This window comes from Sarcophilus harrisii, chromosome 3, assembly GCF_902635505.1.
Source record: "Sarcophilus harrisii chromosome 3, mSarHar1.11, whole genome shotgun sequence".
NCBI classification, from domain to species: domain Eukaryota; kingdom Metazoa; phylum Chordata; class Mammalia; order Dasyuromorphia; family Dasyuridae; genus Sarcophilus; species Sarcophilus harrisii.
This window is the reverse complement of record NC_045428.1, coordinates 521305861-521327896: the sequence shown is the minus strand read 5'-3', so window position 1 is coordinate 521327896 and position 22036 is coordinate 521305861. Positions and strand designations below refer to the sequence as shown.

General features: G+C 33.3%; 1 protein-coding gene across 8 annotated transcripts in view; it reads right to left on the bottom strand.

Annotated features, from left to right (window-relative positions):
* Window positions 1–22036, bottom strand: part of FNDC3A (fibronectin type III domain containing 3A) — a 176373-nt gene that overhangs the window by 40728 nt on the left and 113609 nt on the right. For all 8 annotated transcript variants that reach the window (XM_031961942.1, XM_031961940.1, XM_031961941.1 and 5 more), the window contains 7 exons: window positions 18755–18992; window positions 17112–17381; window positions 14018–14076; window positions 10763–10920; window positions 8436–8495; window positions 7887–8025; window positions 2853–2906 (listed from right to left, as the gene is read on the bottom strand). In XM_031961942.1, the coding sequence (XP_031817802.1) occupies window positions 2853–2906; window positions 7887–8025; window positions 8436–8495; window positions 10763–10920; window positions 14018–14076; window positions 17112–17381; window positions 18755–18992 (978 nt within the window). The remainder of the gene's footprint in view (window positions 1–2852; window positions 2907–7886; window positions 8026–8435; window positions 8496–10762; window positions 10921–14017; window positions 14077–17111; window positions 17382–18754; window positions 18993–22036) is intronic.

Below are 22036 nucleotides of genomic sequence, written 5' to 3'. Positions count from 1 at the left end.
AAAGCACTTTGTACATCTTCAAGTGCTGTATAAATATCAGTTGCTATCCCAAGAATACTAATCAATCCATTAATATGTCATATCCAAATAATTCATATGGTTCTTATTAAGCAATAAAATCAAAGTTAAAAACTTGGGCTGTACAATATTTCCCAAATTAGGATATAATGAAAATCGATGTTTTCCTTAAATAAGCAAAAAGTTATATTATTTTATTGAGTAGTAGTAATACATGTAATATCTTCCTATATTTCAAAAAATCAGAAAAGTTCTTTAAAATGATTAAATTTTTCCCCAAGTACTATAAATCAATTAGAAAAAGACAGAATAAAGAAATGACCAACAGGATGATTTCAGAAAGGCCTGGAGAGACTTACACGAACTGATGCTGAGTGAAATGAGCAGGACCAGGAGATCATTATATACTTCAACAACAATACTAGATGATGACTAGTCCTGATGGATCAGGCCATCCTCAGCAACAAGATCAACCAAATCATTTCTAATGGAGCAGTAATGAACTGAACTAACTATACCCAGAAAAAGAACTCTGGGAGATGACTAAAAACCATTACATTGAATTCCCAGTCCCTATATTTATGCACACCTGCATCTTTGATTTCCTTCACAAGCTAATTGTACAATAATTCAGAGTCTGATTCTTTTTGTACAGCAAAATAATGTTTTGGTCATGTATACTTATTGTGTATCTAAGTTATATTTTAATATATTTAACATCTACTGGTCATCCTGCCATTTAGGGGAGGGGGTGGGGGGGGTAAGAGGTGAAAAATTGGAACAAGAGGTTTGGCAATTGTTAATGCTGTAAAGTTACCCATGTATATATCCTGTAAATTAAAGGCTATTAAAAAAAAAAAAAAAAAAAAAAAAAAAAAAGAAAAAGACAGAATAACTTCATTAATAACCCTGAGTGTCAACAATGGAACTCTTTAGTGTGAGCATGGACCACTGGATTTGTCTTGGCAGACCTATTATTGTTGCGTAATAAGAAGGGAATAAAGGGAGAAGAACTTGCCTGTACAAAAATAGTCAAAGCAATTTTATTCCTAATACCAACAAATTAGATCTTAAAGAGAGTATGGTAGGCATCGTGATACAGAGAACTAGCAAGACCTAGTAATTCAAGTCCCACCTCTGACCATATTGGGACTAGTCACATAACCTCTCAGTAGTTCCAGGAAACTGATGAGAAATGTCACAAAAGGGGCTGGTCTGTTATGGAAGAGGAGCCCTGGAGTTTCATACACTAAAGAAAATGATAGTTCCCAGCTATCTTTTGGCTCCATGCATTTTCACTTGCTGTCTCCCATGCTTTTTTCTTTATGTCTTCCTTCAAGTTCCATTCAAAATGCCACCTTCTACAGGAAAGCCTCTTCCAAATCCACTTAATTCTGCTGTCTTCTTTTTGTTGATTATTTCCTACATTTGTCCTGTATAGAGCTTGTGTCTCCCCTATTAGATTTTGAGCTCAAATATAATTTATCTTCTCGTATCCCCAAAAGTACAGTGCCTAATACATAGTAATTACTTAATAAATGCTTGCTAAATGATTGATGTCCAAATTCTATGCCTATTGCTAACAAACTAGAGGCAATCTATTACATCCCATAGCTGAACAAACTATGGTATAATGCCCTCCCCCCCAATTATTATGTCATTAAAATTATGTACAATTTAAAATGGAAATGTGAGAATACATAGAAAATCATACAAATCAGTAAAGAACAATTAAAAGAATAGAAAACACTAATAAAGGAAAGAGAAAAAAAGACAGAAGCAACCACCTGTGTACATAGAAATCCCTAGATAGTTTTATGTTGGGGAGTTTTGCAGTGCAGCAACACCACCTAAAGGCACCAAACAGTGATAGTGATGTCATTAGAGGGCTATTCCTAATTTTAGATCAATAAATAAATTTAGTTTCATTATGTAAATAAAGTACTAATACACCAAGTATGAATTATTTTCTTGCTAGAAAGGAAAATGAGTTTCAGATGTACAGAGAAATTTTTATACTTTCAAAGGTATAAAATGGCAGTGAACAGCAGTAACCCACAGATAACACATAAAGAAAGGGCCATGCCTGCCTCAGACATGGTATTCACTTGAGGTCAGCCCTTTCACCAGGGAGCTGAATAGTTTGCAGCTTTGCAAAGAAGCTGATGGCACTGAGTCAGCTCTGCCAAGTGAATTGATCTGAGAATGGAAAACAGAAAGGCTGCAGAGGTCTGGGAGCTGGCTGGCTATTACTACTGTGGAAGTGAAAATTAAAACTACTTAAATGAGCTGATATGTCTGAGACAATCCACTCTGCAAGCCCATTCTCACCTCTGAACTTTAATCAAGGCTCTTCTTTGCATTCAGAGCTACCATCCTTTGTATTTGGCAACTTCTAAAAAAAGTTTTTGCTGTCATTGCTTCTAGACTCTCCTGCCAAACTAGGATTAAGGATGATTTCTTTTTTGAAGGCAAAAGAAAATCTGTACTAGAGAAATGAGTTACCTATAGTGGTAAAAGTAGTTTCAGCAAGTGAATAGCAAAGAGGGACTTTCAAGTTTTAGGTAATCGTGTTTTTTTTTTTTTTTTAAACATACTGACCTCCCATCAACTAATGCATAAAAAGTTCAACAAAGTTTCCAAAGGTTACAAGTTATGTTGAAAAGTAAAATATAATTATGGAACTTTATTATATGGTACTGTTCATAAGAAGCCCGAGTTCACAATATTATGAGCTTTAAAAACATGGGATCTCTACATTTGCTTTAGGATGAATACAATCCTGATCACTCTGAGGAAATAAAAATGTAATTAATTAGTATTAATTGACTTACCTCATCCCATTCTAAAAGATAACTTTGGATTTTAGAACCATTGTCACAAGGTGCCTAAAAATAGAGAAATACAAATCAGAACCTTGGCAAAAATTTATTATGCTATAATTAATGGAAAGAATCTATGTTAAAATGATATGCTGTGATTTTTATAGATAGAAAATGGATAGAGAACAAGGAAATATATAACCCAGTCATTGAGACACTTTTTAAGAAGTGACAATCAGAAGTCTCATGGTCAGAGCCCAATCTAGAGTCCTCCTTGGGGGAGCTTCTTAACCTTTCTCAACTTCCATGTCTTCATCTATAAAATAGGTCTAACAATTATATTTATTTCCCAGGTTTATTCTGCAAATCAAATGAGATAATACAAGTCTGTGGTGGACCAATCTAAAGTATTATGTACAGAAAGGTTAGTTATTACAAAGAAAAGAAGGTTTGGAAGTATAGACTCCCAATTGGGGTATGGGTATGGGGGTGTGTGTGTGTGTGTTTGAGAAAGCCATGGCAAGGACATCGTGCCTTGCCAATCACTTCATGTGTGTCTGCAACTATAGTAAGATGTAATAAGGACACCACGATCAATGATGGGGATGAACTCTGAAACTGTTCCCCTTGGCTTTTGGGGGGAAGCAATGAAGGTGAACTCTGAAAAGTCTGGGAAAGCATATGTTCCCAGACAAGTGGCTTCATTCAATTAGAGATCTTGATCAAATCACCCTCCATTGATCTTTTGGGGGTGCCGATCCTCTTCAGGAAATTCCAGGCTCTGGAAAAAAAGCGTTCAAAATGATTTTATTCATTTGGAGATCTGAACCTGTTAAATGGCTTGAAACTCCAAGATAAGTATCTAAGCCTGGGGGCACTGACTCTTTTTAACTGGAACTAAGCCTCAGACTACCAATAAAAAGACAATTTTGAACTCCCAATCTTTGCACAAGTCCTAAGGAAGATTATGGTTTGCCAAGGGACCTTTCTTTTTGGTACAGCTGCCTACCAGGACTCTTGCACATTGTGAAGACATTCTCTTCTCAATGATACCTTTGTTATTTCTCTGACAGGACCTCTTGCCACTGAGGGGGTCTGTCTTCTTAGCAAAGTTGGCTTCTTAGTGGCAATAAAAATCCCTTTTGCCATTCAGACTTTTTGGATTCCTGAATTCTTTTACATTGGACCTGCACCGACCAGAGGGGATTCTCGCACCTCAATTCTCTACCACTAGAATTGCATCAACAGCATGACCTAGTCTTGGGCATTACTCCTTCAAGGGCGCTGCCATGTTGCCTGAAAACTGTGACCAAGGCCCCAAATCAGAGCTGCTTACTATACATTATGCAAACCCCCAACATAATGACTTTGCAGCTCCTCCTTGCTCTAACTTCTATAATTATCACAGGACTTTTTTGGGGGTCCTTTTTGGGATCCACTGTATAGCCTGGTCTTAGGCCCCAGACTGCATGGTGAGGAGCTGAGATCCAAGGAATTGTCTGGCAGCCAACCCCAGGCAACTCTTATCTAAGCAGCCCATTATGACTTATTAAACCATATGCATAATAATAATGGAGTTTCCTGTCCCTTTCTTTGGTATAACCCGTTGGTTGGTAGTGGGGGAAAAAGCCTCAAGAGTTTCCATGGTTGGAGAATTCTGAATCCTACAGCTGAACAAGTTGTGGAAAATGTAATATATACAGGGAAGAGCATGTCAGTTTTGCTGTAATATACTGTGTGCAAGAAAAAAATGTGTACTCAATCTCGGAAAACAGACTTGAATTGAGACTATGAAATGTTAAATGGCAGAGGAGTTTTTATTTTATCCCAAGGGCAATGCAGAAAAAAAAAGCTTTTTAAACTTTTTTTTTTTTGAGGGGTGATAGGGACAAAACTGTAATTTAGGAATAAATATCAATTATGCGGCTGTATAGAAGATGGACTGTAAAAGAAAAATATAGGAAGCAAGGAAACTAATTAGGAAATGTACATACAAAAATGTTTACAACAGCTCTTTTTGTGGTGACAAAGAATTGGAAATTATGGGGATGCCCATCTATTGGGGAACAGCTGAACTAGTTGTTATAGCACTTTTGTGCTATAAGAAATGATGAGCAGGAAACTCTCAGAAAAACCTAAACTTAAGTGAACTGATATAAAATGAAGTAAGAAGAATCAGGAGAACATTGTACATACTAACAGCAATATTAAGGATGACCATCTATGAAAGAGTCAACTACTCTAAACATGAGAGTGACCCAAGAGAAGTTCAAAGGACCCATGATGGAAAATACTGTCTTCCTCCAGAGAATTGATGAACTCTGAATGCAGACTGAAGCATACTTTTTTTTTTTAACTTGATTTTTTTTCTAGTTTTCTTTTGCAAAATTGCTAACATGGAAATATGTTTTACATGACTCCCCATGTATAATATATATAACAAATTGCTCAACTTCTTAATGGATGGAGGAGAGATTGCAGGGAAGAAGAGAATTTGAAAATCAAAATATAAAAATCAGTGTTAAAAAAATTGAAACAAAAATGAAAATTTCTTACATCAGAATCATGTACTTTACAGTACTAAAAACTGATTTGTTTTCATGTAATATTAAATCCTCACAAGCTTGCCTTATCTGACTTCCCAGACCCAAGCAGATTAGAAGCTGCAAAGTCACAGGGTTAGATACAATGAAAGCAGCCAGGAGTGACAGCTGAATACTTCACAGAAAAGAAGCCAGGAAAAATAAAAAGTAAACGTCAAACTGTGATTTCTATTATAGCTCAGTTCAATAATGAATGCTTAGAATGATGAAAGTAAGTTACCAAAAAAGCATTACAACACACTAAGCATTCTCTACTAAAAAAGGTGTATGTGTGTGTGTATCCATAACTTAATATCTCATTTTTTGGGTATCACTGAGAATAAGCTATAGATGCACTTCATACTTGTGAATTTTTTTTTTAAAAGCCTAATTAATGGAAACCTTTCTAGAATAGATTACTTATTATGATTTCTGGAACTGAGGCTATTGAACAAAATTGAAAAAAATTACTCTTGCTGTCTAAAGTATAGCAGCTTTATGAATTGCCAATGACAATGATGGTATCAGAAAAGGCAATGCAATATGGTTCTTTCTATCAGAAAGATCTATGAAGACAAAGTCAGGTAAGAGCTGGTTTGAATCCTACTTTTCACCCTTGGGCTGAAAAGCACTTAACTTCACTTTTAACTTCTCTGATTCTCAGTTTCCTTGTTTTTAAAATGCAGGTAATGATAATGTTAGTCCCTATCTCACAGAGTCACTGAAAGAACCAAATGAGGTTAATTGGTGGGAAGTAATTTGCAAAAATATTAATACTATATAAATGTTGGTTTTCTACTTTTGATGCCAGCTGAGGCTAAAAAAAAATATGCTTGTCACTATAATAAATGATTTAAAACTGCTATCCATTTTTGAATTTGTTTGTCTCATAATTTTTTTGTCTTCTTTTTCAAGTTAGGCTTTTATAATGTCTACCTACTTCTAGCAACTGTTATGCAAGCTATATAATCTAACTTAGAATTTAATGAATGGAGTTTGTGAAAAATATTTTGTTTACTTAGAGACACATGCTTATTTTCAGGGTTCTTGACTGTGTACTGGTTCGCTATAATTGTTGGATAAAAGATTACTTCCTGTAACATAGCTTAAGGGAAAAAAAAATGGAGAATTTTCCCCTTCTTGTGGGTTTTTACAAGAATGATGTTAAAGGTAACATTCATGTTATATTTTCAAAATCAAAGAATATTAGAGTTGGAGAGGATGTTAAAGATTATCTAATTTAACCACTCATTTTAAAAATGGGGAAAATGTGGAAAGACCTAGACTATAACTCGGGACTCTGACTTCTACAACACACTGCTTCTAGAAATAATTTCAGCTTCTTATTAATTGGAAAAATCCATGGACTGGAATACTGTACACATTGATCGTGCTGCTAAAATAATGGTCAATAAGTGATCAGTAGACTTAGGGAAGAGGGAAGGTCCATTATTTCTAGGCCAATATGTATACTTTGATAATTTTAAGTTAATGGATATATTTATTCACTATGTATGCAATCTTAGCTTTGGCTTCCTTATTTGCAACCTGAGAAATAATACATATAGTATTTACCTCATAATAGGGTGCTACTTATGAGAGTCAAATTAGATTATTTATATAATGTATATAAATCATAAAACATGGCAATATGGAAACCGAATTAACTAAACCCTTAAAACATGTTTAACAAATTGGGTCTCAAACACCATCAAATAGTTTCAAGATACTTCCATTGGAATCAATGTATGGGTGACAATGTTTTTAAAGCATACCAAGAAGAAACCAATGAAAGACTTCTTTGGACAGCCAGATAAACTTAGAAATTACTATTCTCTATAATTCCTATTAAAAATGCCTCATTTTTCAAGCAATGAAAACAAAAGCTCTAATTGTGGCATACAGGCAGCATACACATCATATTATGGAAAGAGGGCTGAATTTCAAGGTAGAAGGCCTAAATTCAAATGCTAGTTTCTTTATTTACCACCTGTGTGACACTGGGCAGATCACTGAGCCTCAATTGGATTCAGTTTCTTTATCTACAACAAGGGAATTGGCCCAAATGCTTCTGAAGTCTCTTTGAGTTCTAGATCTATGATTCTGAAAGGCTTGGACTCAAAAGAATAATTTGCAACTAAACAAACAAATAAACAAAAAAAACCAGCTTGGTTTTTGTAAACTAAAGAGTTTTCAGATTACAGAAAGGGTTTCTAATCTGCTTTTTTCTACCTAATTTTCCTGAGTGTATTGTGTAGATAATGGCTGTTAATGCCCCAGTTTTTAGTCTCACTCATGCATTTAACAAAAATATGTGCAGCACTGTTAGTGAAACATGAGAAACAGTAACATGCAGATATCTACAAATGCAACACTAATTTAAAAAAATATATATCTTTATATATCTTCAACAAGCAACTAGAATTCAGTTCTTTGAATAAAAACCTCTTCAAAATGTACTTACTTTCCACTGTAATGTGAGTGAATTTTTGGTTCGATTGGCAATTCTTGGTGGATTGGGTATATCTGGTTCACAGCTCAATGTGGTAAAACTTTCTGCTTCTGAAGGATTTCCTTTTATAGAATTACATTCTGCTTGTATTCTAGAGAAGTAAAATAAATAGTTAACCTAGAGGAATCTTTGGATTCTTCTTAACATACTCAAAACAAGTTTGTTCAGAGTTAGTGTTGCACAAGTATCAAGAGATAATGAATTTTCTCCATAATTATTACATTGTGAATAAGCTGGACAGATTTCATGGTGATCAATGAGTCCTATAAAAAGCTTTTTCGCACATTATTAAAATACTAAAGTTAAAAAGGTTTTTTTTTCAATGAAAATACAAATGATTCTCAAGCTAAGTGCTCCCAACATGAGATATAAAAGGCTACATTCCATTTCAGTCATGTTTTCACACCATGAATATATGTACAAAGTGGTTCCTTCTTGGGAGTTGCGTTTTTATAAATGTCATTTGCTAATTAGAAAAAATAATTATGTGAAGTTACTTACTTTGCATGATAATCAGTTGCTGGCTTGAGGTCGTTTACAGTGACACTTGTTTCTTCTCCACTGGGAAAGAATATCACCATTACTTTTAGACTCTGTGGCATATCAAATGAATACTGACCCAAACAATTATGTTACATTTAAACTTTTTTTTTTAAAAAATAGTACCAATATGGAAAAATATTCTTCTAACTATATAGCATATATAGGTAATTCTTTGTGGCTGAATTACAATTTAAATGATTAGACTACGAGCTGGGCTGAAATGTATTTATGTACTCCCAAGACAGGATTTCACATAGGTTCATTGTGTTAGATTGGAACAAAGGCAAGGAGATGGGATACTGAACTTATTCAAGAAAAGCTACTTTTATACAATCAAAGTATTACTTACAAATAATATTTATTATGGTGAATAGAGCAAAATCTGCAATTTGTTGGCCATTTTTTTCACTAAAGGTAAGAAAGTTTCAAAATCCATTCTTTCACTACTTGAAATTAGCATACTTCATTTTCATAAGAATTAAATTTGTGTTCTAATGGAAAGAAAACTGGATACGAAGTCAGAGGAAATGAGTTCAAATACTTATTTGTGACTATGAAGAAGCTAATTTCTGTGGGCACCAGATTCCTCTCACTTGTGAAGTAAGGTGGTTAGTCAATATGACTTTTTAGCTCTATAAATTATCTCTCAATAATAACCTTTACCACTCTCCCTCCCCCCCAAATCAGTGGTTCTCTACTGTGGTTTATATGAAAACATTTCTAATTTATGGAAGTTCCGTATTATAGTACAATGATAATAAGGTGTGGCCGGCTGGATGGCTATTTAACCTATTGAGGTAAGATTAAATCTCTGACCAAAGGTATAGGAAACTCCTGGGTGAAGAAGTTCTTCTATTAATATAGAATATATTGATATATTCTATCATATCAATATAACTATGAGAGACGATTGTTTTCTCCCATTAGTAAGCAGTATGTGTCAGAGATGCGAAATAAATCCTAGGGTCTCCTTGATTTTGAGAATGGCTTTCTAATTTATTCCTATGTCACACTGCCTCTCAGATGGTGTCTCTATTTATTTTTTATTTACATTCTTCATCTCATTCTCTTCTCTTTCATCTTCCTCAATTTTTCCTTGTCTCTGCTTTCTGTGTTCTTCCTTTTTCCTGCTGCAATCTAATAGTGACAGAAGCTTGTGCAGCTAGATAAGTAGCTTCTATTATTCAATAGAAAATGGATCCCAATAAAACTAGGTTCACAAAAACCAAACTCATAAGGAAATGCCATAATAAAAAAGATGAGACTATCAAAGCAGTATGCCAGAAAGCAAGCCTAGTAGAGTTGGGGTAGAGGATGGGTGTAAGGTCTTTTCTACAGCATAGAGACAGGTAAGAATCAATTGTCCTCTTAAATACTGGAATAGAAGCCATTAGTAACAGAAGAGCAAGAACCTTTATTTGATCTGAAAAGAGGTGGGTTATAGTCTGCCTTATATTTATTACCTAACAAGAACAGTACAGAGTGAGGACCAGGGGATTCAGTAAGATTGCTCTGATTGCTCTAGGAGGCTGATGCTTTATAAAGCTTCACATTTCTTTTCATCCAGATACTTCTTTAAGGAGGCCACCTAGAAAATTCATTTCCTCTGGTAGAGGCCTGGTTATTCAGCTCTTAATGTATCTTTATGGTACTTGTAATGCAACATATAATTAATTACTAAGAGATCTTTGTGTTCCATATAGCAGAGAATAACTGGTATGAAGAAACTCTAGGAAAAAAAAGCATTTGTTATACTAATCTACAATAATCTCCCTAACATGAGGAACATCAACTACAACTATGACCAGCTAATGTGCAATATACAATGGCATTTAAACTTGGCATTTAGAACTTTAGATTTTTTTCAAATTTAATCTTAAAATATAACACTCAGATGAAGCAAAGGAACAATATACAGATAAATGTAGACCATTAAATTTAAAATCAAATTTTCTTTTTTTCACACATCATGTCAATGGAAGAAAAATCTCAAAAACATTTCATATCTAAGAATTCTCTATTTACCTGTGATTTGTTTTAATATAAAGAGAACTATCAATGTAGAAATTGCTTCTACCACTATTTTTTGATTACTTGTCTGTGATTGAAAACTTAGAATGTTGAGGTACAAGTTAAGTGACTAGCCCATGAACACACAACTAGAATGTGTCAAATGCAGGACCTGAAGTCAAGTATTACTGATTCTAAAACCTTTTCCCATTATGCCATGTAGCTCATCTTGTCAATTAATAGTTAGAAATTACTTTATATAGAAAAATACTTACGCATAAACACTTTTATATTTCCCATCCTTTCCAGTATTTGAAACCAGAATTTCATAACCATACAGCTCTGGCACATTATTTTCTTCTGTTTCCCCATTAATGCTGCTGGAAGGAGGTGACCATGTAAGTACTACTCTTCTTGCTTGTATGTCTGATACCTGTTAAAATATAATATTTAGAAATTCTTTATAACATATAAATAGTGGCTGAAATGTGACTCTATAAGTGTGCTGTGAAGAATTACAAAAGAAGTTTAAAATAGGCATTATTCCCTAGACTTTATATATAATAGCTTATAAAACAATAGGAAAGTAGAATTAAAGGCAGGAAAAAGAAACACATCATATCTATAAATATACAAACATACTCACATACAATAATTCATCAGGAGCAATATGCCCATTTTAAGATGGTCATGGATACTGCTGAAAGGTCTGAAAGAGTGTTCTAAGTTTGGGAACATTTAGAGCTATTCAATATTATAAGGACTATTGGTGCCATGGAATTAAGCAGATCTCTGTCCACCCCTGCCCCAAATTATAATTTTTTTTCATTCTCAAGTTTAGAATATAATTATGTTTTATTTATTCAGCTTAGAAGAAAGGCTCAAAAACTGGTGCTGTCAAAATAGGAAATGGGAGATAAGAAAAAAAATATGAGAAACATGCCAGAAAGTAATTATGTTAATGGTGGGGATACAGAAATTATATATTCTAAAGAGGAAAGGAGAGAGGTGGCAAAAAAAGAGAGAGAAATAGATAACTTCTTGTTACTTCTGAGGGAACTAGAACAACAGGGATGACAGTAATTGTAATAGGCATAGAAAGAATGAGTTACTGGGAAGGATGAATTAGGGACATGTGAAGATAACAAAATTTTAGGTGGGTTTAATTACATGTGCACATGACATCTGCAACTTACTCTGATGGCAAAAAAATATGGGACTTTCACCTTGTGAGAGAAAAAACCTCATCACTTATTCTCATTTAAATTCAGCAAGTGTATACATTAAATAGCTTACTATGTATAAAGGACATGTTAGGGAAAAGGTCCTGAAATACAATGGGGCTTTTTTTTCCTATATATATTTCAAGCTTTACCCTAGTGGATGGAAATTTCAGACTAAAAATATTTGCTACAAAAATAAGGGCAAGTGTTCAATGATTCTTACCAAAGAATCATAATTTAGAGGTAGCTTGCCCTTAGAAGTTCATCTAATTTAACTTTTCATTTATGGACAAGGAAATTGGGACCCAATGTTTCCAAGACAGTAAATGAGAGATCCAAGATCAAAGTCTAATAACTATTTTTGCTCATTTGAGATCCTTTATGGTTAAAGATACTTGCAGCTATTTTATGCAGATGATATTGCTAGGCTAGATTAAAGATTCAAACACTAATGTTGTTAAAGCCATCAGATTCCTTTTTGAGTAATAATACAGAAAAAAATATTGATAGTATATTACTAATTTGCAGAAATATGCATGCTAATTATTTAATGTAAATGAAAACTACTATATTCAATCCCAATCCTTGGAGACAATGAAAAAAACAGAGCTGTTGCGCCTTAGTGGACAGAATGGTGAGCTTTTTTCAGGCTTCTTAAAACATGGTATAATTGAAGGCAAACTGGTCACATAATAGGAATTCAGGAGACTCTAGGAACTAATCTTGTTCCACCACATATAGATTAATATCACTGCAGACTTGGGAGTTTTTCTCCTTATACTCTTTCCATTTTTACTTATTTTTAATGCTCCCAAAATGATTTTTTTTTTGGGGGGGGGGGGGAGGAGAAGAGATTTTTTTTTTCCTTACTTGATTTTTGGCACAAAGTAAGGGGATTTAGCTTAAATGTGCACATTTTTTTTAAACATGTGAATTCTGGTTTAGTGCAATCCAGAAGACTTTTTTCTCCTATATCTGTAAGTCTGATAATTTTTTTTGGTCTGTGTGAGCATGAGGTATATTTTGTAAACTTTTTATATTTTATATCTATAAGAAAATTTAAAAGCACTTTGTATTTCCAAGAAAAAAAATTATCAAACTGAATTTCAATGATCAGAGCAGCTATATCTATTAAAGATGTTGCAACCATAAAATGTCTGAAAGCTACTACTTAAATATACGTGAAAATTTCCTTAAAATGCTTCATTTATATATTTATTAGCTAAGTGACAAATTTTCTTTTTCTAAAGCTTTATTCATCTTTATCTAGACTCTTGAAAATATGACCTGAAGGATAAAACCACTTACTGTTTTTCAGAACCCTATTCTCTCCTCTAATATTGCTAGTACCCTGTTGTAGGTCGTCTTCCTCATGTTTAGACTACTGCAAAAGCCTGCTGGGGGAGTCTGCCAGCCACAAGTCTGTCCCCACTCCACTCCATTCTCCATTTAGCTGCCAAAATGATTTTCCAAAATTAAAGGTTTGACTATGTCATCTCCCTACTCAATAAATCCAGTGGCTTCCTAGCATTTCATTTCCAGGATTAAGAAATAACCTGCTATTCAAAGCTCTTAACTTGTTTTCTTTTCCCTATCTTATACTCCCTTTTACTTTCTCAAGTCCCCCCAATGCTTACCTATATTCCATGACCCAGTAATACCACAGTCCTGAAAGCTCTTCAAACAAGATCCTCTATCTCTGGTTGTTCTCCATGAACAGAATGTTCTCCTTTCCTCATCTTTGCCTCTTAGCTTCCTTCAAGTCTCAAGCTAAAATCCTTCCTTATTGAAGAAGCCTTTCCCATTCTCTCTTAAAGTTACTGCCTTTCCTTAGAAACTTTACTCAATTTATCCTTGTGAGGGAGACTAGTTTATTTTGAATGTGAAGTGTATTCATGTTTGAGCCTGGAAATGAGATGCACTAGAATACAGAGTTTATTTGTATGTATTTGTTTATTTCAGTTGTTTTCCTTTGTGTCCTCAATGCTTGGCACATATAGTAGGTGCTTAATAAAGGTTTACTGATACATTGCATTTGTTTTTATATATACATATTTTTGTATTGTTTACATATAATTGTAACTGTTTATATTTTAATTAGTCTGGAATTATTTCTAAAATAGTAATTTCTGAATTCCTTTAATAGTATTGTTAACAGACTAACACATCTTTAATAGCTATTTTGGAAATAATATTTGAATAGAAACCCCATAAATCTGTATATATATTATGCATAACATTATAAACAGTTTGTACGTACAGAAAGGTAAATTGCTAAAAAATGAAGAATGTATTAAAGGTACTTACCACTGGCTTGGTAATGCTAGAAAGAAGGGCTTCGAGCGCTTTTGTTTCTTCATTCTTTTCTTTAAAAAAAGTAAATAAAAAATTTAAAATATTTAAAAGAAACTGCAAAAATACAAATGTGACTTTTTTATACTGCAACTAATACCTAAAGTTTATAAATTCAAGTTATTTCTCTTGAATTTCTACTTAACAGCTTGCTATCAGCATTCTTTTGCTTTGGCTTAAACATCTCTCCCAATGTTATTTCTGAAACAGTAAATAAAATTGAAAACTTTAAAGTCATTCTTTTTTTATAACCAAAGGTAAAAATTATGTCTAAAAATAAATAGTGAAAATGTTGGCACTAAAATTAGACAAGTGAAATGTTACATATATATATATATATATATATCATGGCCTAAGGAACACTGTACTTTGTACTTATGAAATTCAAGTACCTAATTTACTGAGAAGTTAGTAGCTGGGCTACTGCATAACATTTTAATTATAGGGCCATAAAATGGGATTTATGACTCTATTAGGATATTAAATTCCATTTCTAACAGTATAGACTGGTATCTTCTCTAAAGTTTAGGAGTCTCAGAGTTTTCATGAGGTTACACAATGGGTATTTGTCACAAGCAGTACTTGATTTCAGATATTCCTGCCTCTGAGACAGTAGATAGAGGAATACTTACTCAATCAGGAAAGACCTCACACTTCAAGTTGGTGGTCGTGGTAAGTTTTAGCCATATCTTTCTAAAAAGATAAGTGTAATTCACTTCACTGGTATTAAAAGCCTCCACTATTCTTTCAGGAAACTGAAGTAGTGGGTTACCTACATTGACTCTTACAGTTTCCCAGAAGATTACAAAACTAGTAAGGCTGGAACTGATGAAGAGAAAAATTATGAGGATTTAAAGTCATAGAATGCTTATGGTTATTCATGTGAGAGGACTGGAATTTCATGGTGGAAAAAAGATAAAATTAAATTTAAACTATCACATGAGATTAGAGGAAATCAGAAAGATAAGAGAAGCTACATTTTAATACTTCTCCTAAAGTTTATTTTTATTTCCCATTCCTTGTTCCAAACTAGTTGAGTTATTTGCTAATGCAATACAAATTAGGATAAAATGAATTGGGAAAAAGCTTTATTATATTAAGATTCATGTTAAGACATCAATGCCCTTTACTGTTACTGTCTCATGCTGGCATTTAAAACAAGTTTTTAAAATATTTATTAAAAAGGACACTAGTTTCTATTTCTCAATAATCATGGTCAAAAGGAATTATGTGCCTCAATGTTCCCCATGACACATTCAGGGTGCTATGTAAGGTAAAAATGATAGTGCCAGTTTAAAACTGAAAAGAGATAGGAAAAAGACCTATATGCATAAAAATATTTACAGCAATTCATTTTGTGATGGCAAAGAACTGGAAATTGAGGGGATGCTTATCAATTGAGGCATGAATGTACAAGCTGAGTGTAACAGAATACTGTGCTTTAAGAAATGATGGGTAAGGAGGGGTGTTCAAAGAAACATAAGACTGATGCAAAGTGAAGTGAGAATAAGATCATTGGGTACGGTAATAGCAATGCTGTAATGATAATCAATTGTAAAACACTTGGCTATTTTGATCATTTTAATGATCCAAGACAGTTCCAAAGGACTTGCAATGAAAAAAATGCCACTCATCTTCAAAGAGAAATGATGAACTCAGGAGCAAACTTAAGTAAAGTTTTCTCACTTTGATTATCTTTTTTTTTTTTGGAAATATGGCTAATATGGAAATATGTTTTGCCTGATTCCATGCAAAAGAAAAAAAATATATACATTGATGTAGAATGAGATTTTGGGACAATTTGTATTCCAATTTGATTATAATTAATAGCATGCAAAGAGATAATAGCAATATGAAAATTACCTGAAGACTTTTGTACATTAGTTAAGAATGTGGAGGATTTTAAAACAGATGTTATAGAGGATATATTTTATTCCACAAGCAATAAGGATCTGGACAAGTTTTGATATATTATGTTTTATATAACCTTTATGGATAATTTCTGCTATGGATTTTGGGATTGTGTTGACAAAATACAGCCTCAATTAAATCTTTTACTTTCAAGATTCTGAAGATGAAAATATAGTTTGTAATTCCACATAAAGTTATTATATTTTAAAACTAAGTTAATTGAAGTCTGCCTTATTTCAATCTTGTTTTCCTATACCAAACGTTTCTTGTATTTCGCAAGTAATTAGTAAATGTCTAAAAACAACAAAAACAAAAACAGTAGGAAGAGTAGCTAGAATATTTAGAACAAGAACTTCACAACAAATCATGAAATAATTCAAGATCAATAAACTTATAGATAGCTAACGAAAATAAAGGGGTCAAAAGTTCTTGAGCGCATAATATATAAATAGGGATGTTTAATTTATTCTTTATTTATATAACATTCAGTAATATACAGGGATTAGTGCTCAAAGTTTCCTTTAAAAAGAATAAGGAGTACTGTGTAGGAAAAGAAAATCATTATTTTCTCCTCCTTGGTTGGAAAAGGTCACATAAAAAGGAGAATTTAAGGGGGAGAAATCAGGAGAAGGTAGGGGAAAACAGATTTTGTAAAGCTGTAAGAAAATATTACTATAAGTATTAGCAGCAGATTATATCAAAGTACAAAGTAAGGAATGAAATAGGTATAAGGGACTAGTCAGAAGATTAGTATGGGCAGAAAAAAAGAAAAGTAAGGATAAACATAAAAGGTGAAATCAAAATCAGGGGTATGAAAAGGACTATGAAGTCAAATATGGAATTTTGATTTGTGTCTGTTTTATCTGATTTTTTACTCAAATTTCTTGTGGACAGACAACGAGCCATTTGAGGGAAATCATGTAAAGTTTCCCATGTAAAGTTTGACTCATACCTTGGTCAAATAAGGTTAAACTATGCATTTTCAAACCTGTGAAATACTAGGCTCCTAATCTATGAATTAATTTTGCCCCTGTAGAAATAAATACATTATTAGAATGAGGTTTTACTATGTTAAATAAAAGGTGGGAAAGGGAAAAAACATTCAAACAGCAATAAGAAAACATCATATTTTGATTACCTTCTATTTCTGTATCCACTTGTGAGACAACTTTCCCTTTTCCTGCTTTATTCTTTGCTGATCCTGTGCTTAAGCCACCCACATTATGTCCTTTTATAAGTCCGTTATGTTCATTTGTAGGAGAAGGACATTTCTGAGGTGACGATGGTGGGCTACTCAATTTATCTTTTTGTGATCCCTGTCGATCTTTTAATTTTTTCTGTAAACGTTCATAAGTTTTACTAGATCTTTCATCTCTAAAGTTAGATCTACCATGTGTAGAGAGTGAATCTAGAAACAAGAAAAAACAAAAATTTAAATCACATTTGAAATACTTATAAAAGCAGGAAAAAAAGCATTTCACTAAATTTTACCAGATAAAAAGAAAAATCATATCATCACAACCATAATTATAAGTAAAATCTCTAAGAGCTATTTCAGAGATAAAATAACAAGATTCACAAATGATTGATTGTAGAAGGTAAGAAAGAAAAAAGAAACAAATGATTCTAAAAGTACAAGTCTGGGTAACTGAGAGGATAGTTAAATCACAAGAAAAAAAAAGCAGGGAGAATTTTCAACTGAGAGTTCAGGTTTGGATATAATAAATGTGAGGTAACTGTGGGACCACCAGGTGCAAAATGGTGAGTCTGGAATAATGAGAAGGGGTAAGGGTTAGAGATTTTTTGACTTGTTTACTCTACAAAGGAGATAAATGAAATTGGGGAGCAGAGATAGAAGAATCTTTTGGGGCTTCCACATTCAAGGACTGGGACAGGGAAGAAGATCCAGAACCCAAGACAGAGGAGTAATCTGTGCACTAAAGATTTATTGAATATGTGATCAGGGAACTCAAAGGAGATCACTGGTATCAAAAATGCAGGACTCAAGAATGACTGGAAAAGGCATGCGATTTGGCAATAAAGAAACCATGAGCAGCTTTTTCTTGCCATTTCTAAAGAATGTTTTTGTAAGAAATAATATTTCAAAGGACAGAAGGCTTCCAACAAGTACTATAAGAAACCAAGATTATACAAGAATATAATTTCTGGAAATGTGTTCATTTTTCAGAATCCTACTGTAGCATAATAACTTGGTAGAATGTAAACTCCTTGAGGACAGGGACAATTTCAATTTCTTTCTTATATGCCTAAATACTTGAATTAAAACTGGATATTTCATTATAATGGGACTTTTACTTCTTTATATGAAATAGAAATAACTAATCTATCATTCCTCAAGTCTAATCCACCAATTTTTCATGCAGAAACGGTATGCCCAAGGTCACACAGATAGTGGCAAAAATGGCATTTGAACCCACTCTTCTTGAATTCAAATATGCATGGTTAGCTTTCATCTTTTATTTGTATTAGTCCTACCTTCATATCTGAATGGAGACACACTTTTGCCAGCATCCTCACAGTGCTGAACTCAAAGTACTGGTAATAATGAAAATAACTGTGATAGCTGAGAGCATTTTCAGAGTTATAAAGTACTTATGAATCATACATAATATATACTTGGTAATGATTGATGTGATAGTTATACATGTAACTATACATATAACAATTTCCAAGTGAAGATAATAAAGAGATAGCATGAATATTCATCAATGAGAGGATATTTTTAAAAAGGAACTTGTAAACTTTCAAGTATATACTTACCTAGATCTCCATATACCTGTGAAGGATGATACTGTGGTATATACTGTGTTGCCATATCTCCAGTTCCTGTTACTGGTGAGTATATGTGACGGGGTGGTGGCGGCATCATAGCTGGAAGAGGAATGAAGCCAGGAAGAGGAGGATGGGGGGGTCTGTGTATCACTGCATGCCCACCAGGATGAAACTCCGGTGCTTGGGGAACCACAACAACTCTTCGAACACCATTGTCTTCAATAACCTTTTAAGTTCCAAGAAAAGAAAAGGGATGAGTATTAGGTTATATATCTCCTTAATATCTGAACAGGTTAAAATATGCTATGGCAGAAAATAAAAATTTCTGAAGAACTAAGGAGTAAAAAAAAATTTCCACCATATATTCATAAAAATAATGTATTAAATACTTGTTTCATATAGCACCATGCAGTGATCGCAAGATGCATCCATTAACTAAGGATACACAAGGCAAAAATGAGATAGTCCCACCTGTATAGGAACTTCTATGTTTAGAGGAGATAAACATGGAAATAAAACATATAAGGACATTTTTAGAGAAAAAAAAATTGGGGCTGGAGAGAGAGAAAATCAAAAAAGCTTTACTCAGAAGAACTTTAAAGAAAGTTAGGGGTTGTAGTAGACAGTAGTAAGAAAGCAGAACATTCCAATTTTGACCTGCAAAGACACAAAATGTTATGCTTTTTGTAGGAATAGAAAGGACACAGGTTGACTGGAAGGCAGAATGAGATTAACTTGGAAAGGCAGGTTAGAACCAAAGTATGAAGAGTTTTAAGTGACAATTTTTATTTGGTGCTAAAAATAACAAGAAGTCATTGAAACTCTGAACAACAGCTGAGAAACTGGGTCAAACTTTAAAAAATGATTCTTAAATAAAGAAATTATTAATAAGTTTAAAAAGATTGCATGGTCTAAGGATCTATCATAGATTTAAAGAATCAGCTCACCAAAGAAAAGATGGTACTGAGATCAAAATTCTATGAACCAGACACAGATGACTACAACCAGGAGAAAAAATGAGTCCAATAATCTAAAATGAAGGATGGGACTATACAAGAAGCTTACCTGACGACTATCAATCCTGGGCAGTTTTATGTAAACTACTACCCTCTGCAAAATTCCAGAACCTCAGAGAGTAAGTAAAACTGTGGCACAAAATAAGAAAACTGGACTAGAATTCAGAAGACCTTGCCTTGACACTGTCATTAATAATGAAATTTTCCATATTCCTAATATTTCAGTTCTTCAAATAAAAGATGAAAACTATGATGATCCTAATTCTGATGTTTTATAATTCTATAAATGAATCTTCTAATTTTTAAATTCAGATTCCCAAATAATAAAGAATTTCTTTTGTGCATCTGTAAGAATAAATTATCAAGATATGTATTTACTTTTTTCTCCCCAAAGGCTGTGGGTGAGATGCTAAAGGAGTTTGCTAAGTAAACTTTTTTGGCTTACTTTTGGCTTGTTTTAGAAAGATGAAATTGGACAGATATGTGACCTCTAGAACAAATGAACTGTTCCTATAAATTAGCAATACTTATTTTTTCTTTAATTTTTTTTCCCTGAGGCAATTGGGATTAAGTGACTTGCCCAGAGTCATACAGCTAGGAAGTATTAAGTGTCTGAGGTCAAATTTGAACTCAGGTCCTCCTGACTTTAGGGCTGGTGCTCTATCCACAGTACCACCTAGCTGCTCCGCAATACTTATTTTTATGTCTTTCTTCTAACTGTAAAGGCAGAAGGTCAACTCTCAAGAACTATCATATCTTCCTTGTTAATCTTCTTCTCTCTAGTATTGTGTGCCTGCATTGCTAACCTCAGAGTTAACAATTAAAACCATCTCTCTACTTTTTGACAAGTCTCTTATATTTGACTTTTCTAGAGTAGCTTCATATTGCACTGAGGAACAAATCAAAATTGCTACCATCTACTTTTCCTGCTTTTCTTTGTCCTCTCATTTGTTCAAATGCTCTTTCATCTAGTTTTCTAATACTCAAAGTTCTAGAGAAGAGACTCTGTACTTCAATGTTCAAAGTTATCACTTCTCCCTCATTCAAAAGCTTTGGAATCTTACATCCTCCCTAAAACCTTCCCAAGTCAAATATGAAAAGTTTCAATGATGTCCTCTGTGCTCAATCTGAATGAGAAAGACTTCCATAGTTGTTCTTCATCCATATAACCGAGTTGCCATTACCACTTCTTTCTTTCCTTCCTTTACTTCTTTTTTGCTGAGGCAATAAGGGTTAAGTGACTTGCCCAAGGTCATACAGCTAGGAAGTATTAAATGTCTAAGGCCAGATTTAAACTCACTTCTTCCTAACTTCAGGACTGGTGCTTTATCCACTGTGCTACCTAGCTGTCCCTATTTATTTCTTAAAATGAACTTGAGAAATATTTTTCCTGCATTTTTGCGACACTTTTATTTTGATGTATGTATGTATGTATGTATGTATGTATGTATGTATGTATGTATGTCGTCTTACAGCAGATCTATTTAAAGTCATCTAGTATCTATCCTAAGGCAATGTGAAAACATTTTTAAGCGAGCAAGGCAGTTATGATGGTGACTTTTTAAAAAAGAAATTGTGTTAAAAAACACTTTTATCTAAATTTATTTTATATGCATTTGTCATCTGTCTACTATCTCTCCATTCCCAAATGAATGACAAAAAAAATAAAGCCCTCATAAACACAAATAACCCATAAAAATAAGTTTTCCTTAAATCATAAACCTCCCAAAATATATCTGTCTCTGCATTTTAAGTTCATCACTGGAAAATGCCATCTGCATCCAGAGAGAGAACTATAGAGACTAAATATGAGTCAAAGCATAACATTATCACGTTAGTGTTGTTTGCTTGGTTATTTTTTCTTTCTCTTGGTTTTTTCTCTTTTTTCCTGATTTTTCTTGCACAACATGACAAATAAAGAAATATATTAAAAGAACTGGACATATTTAACCTATATCGCGATGATGGCTTGATGTCCTAGGGAAGGTGGAGATAAGGGAGGGGGAGAGAAAAAATTTGAAACACAAAGGTTTACAAAAATAAATGTTGAAAACTATCTTAATATGTATTTGGAAAAATAAATACTATTTTTAAAAAGTTCCTTACCTTTCTGGAAAGAGTAATCAATTCTTTTGTGTCAATGTAATATGATCAAAATGTCTGTATTGTAGGCTACTCAAATTTACATATGCTTTTTAAAAGTTTTCAATAGTATTTTTTTTCCAATTACATGTAAAGATACTTTCCAACATTC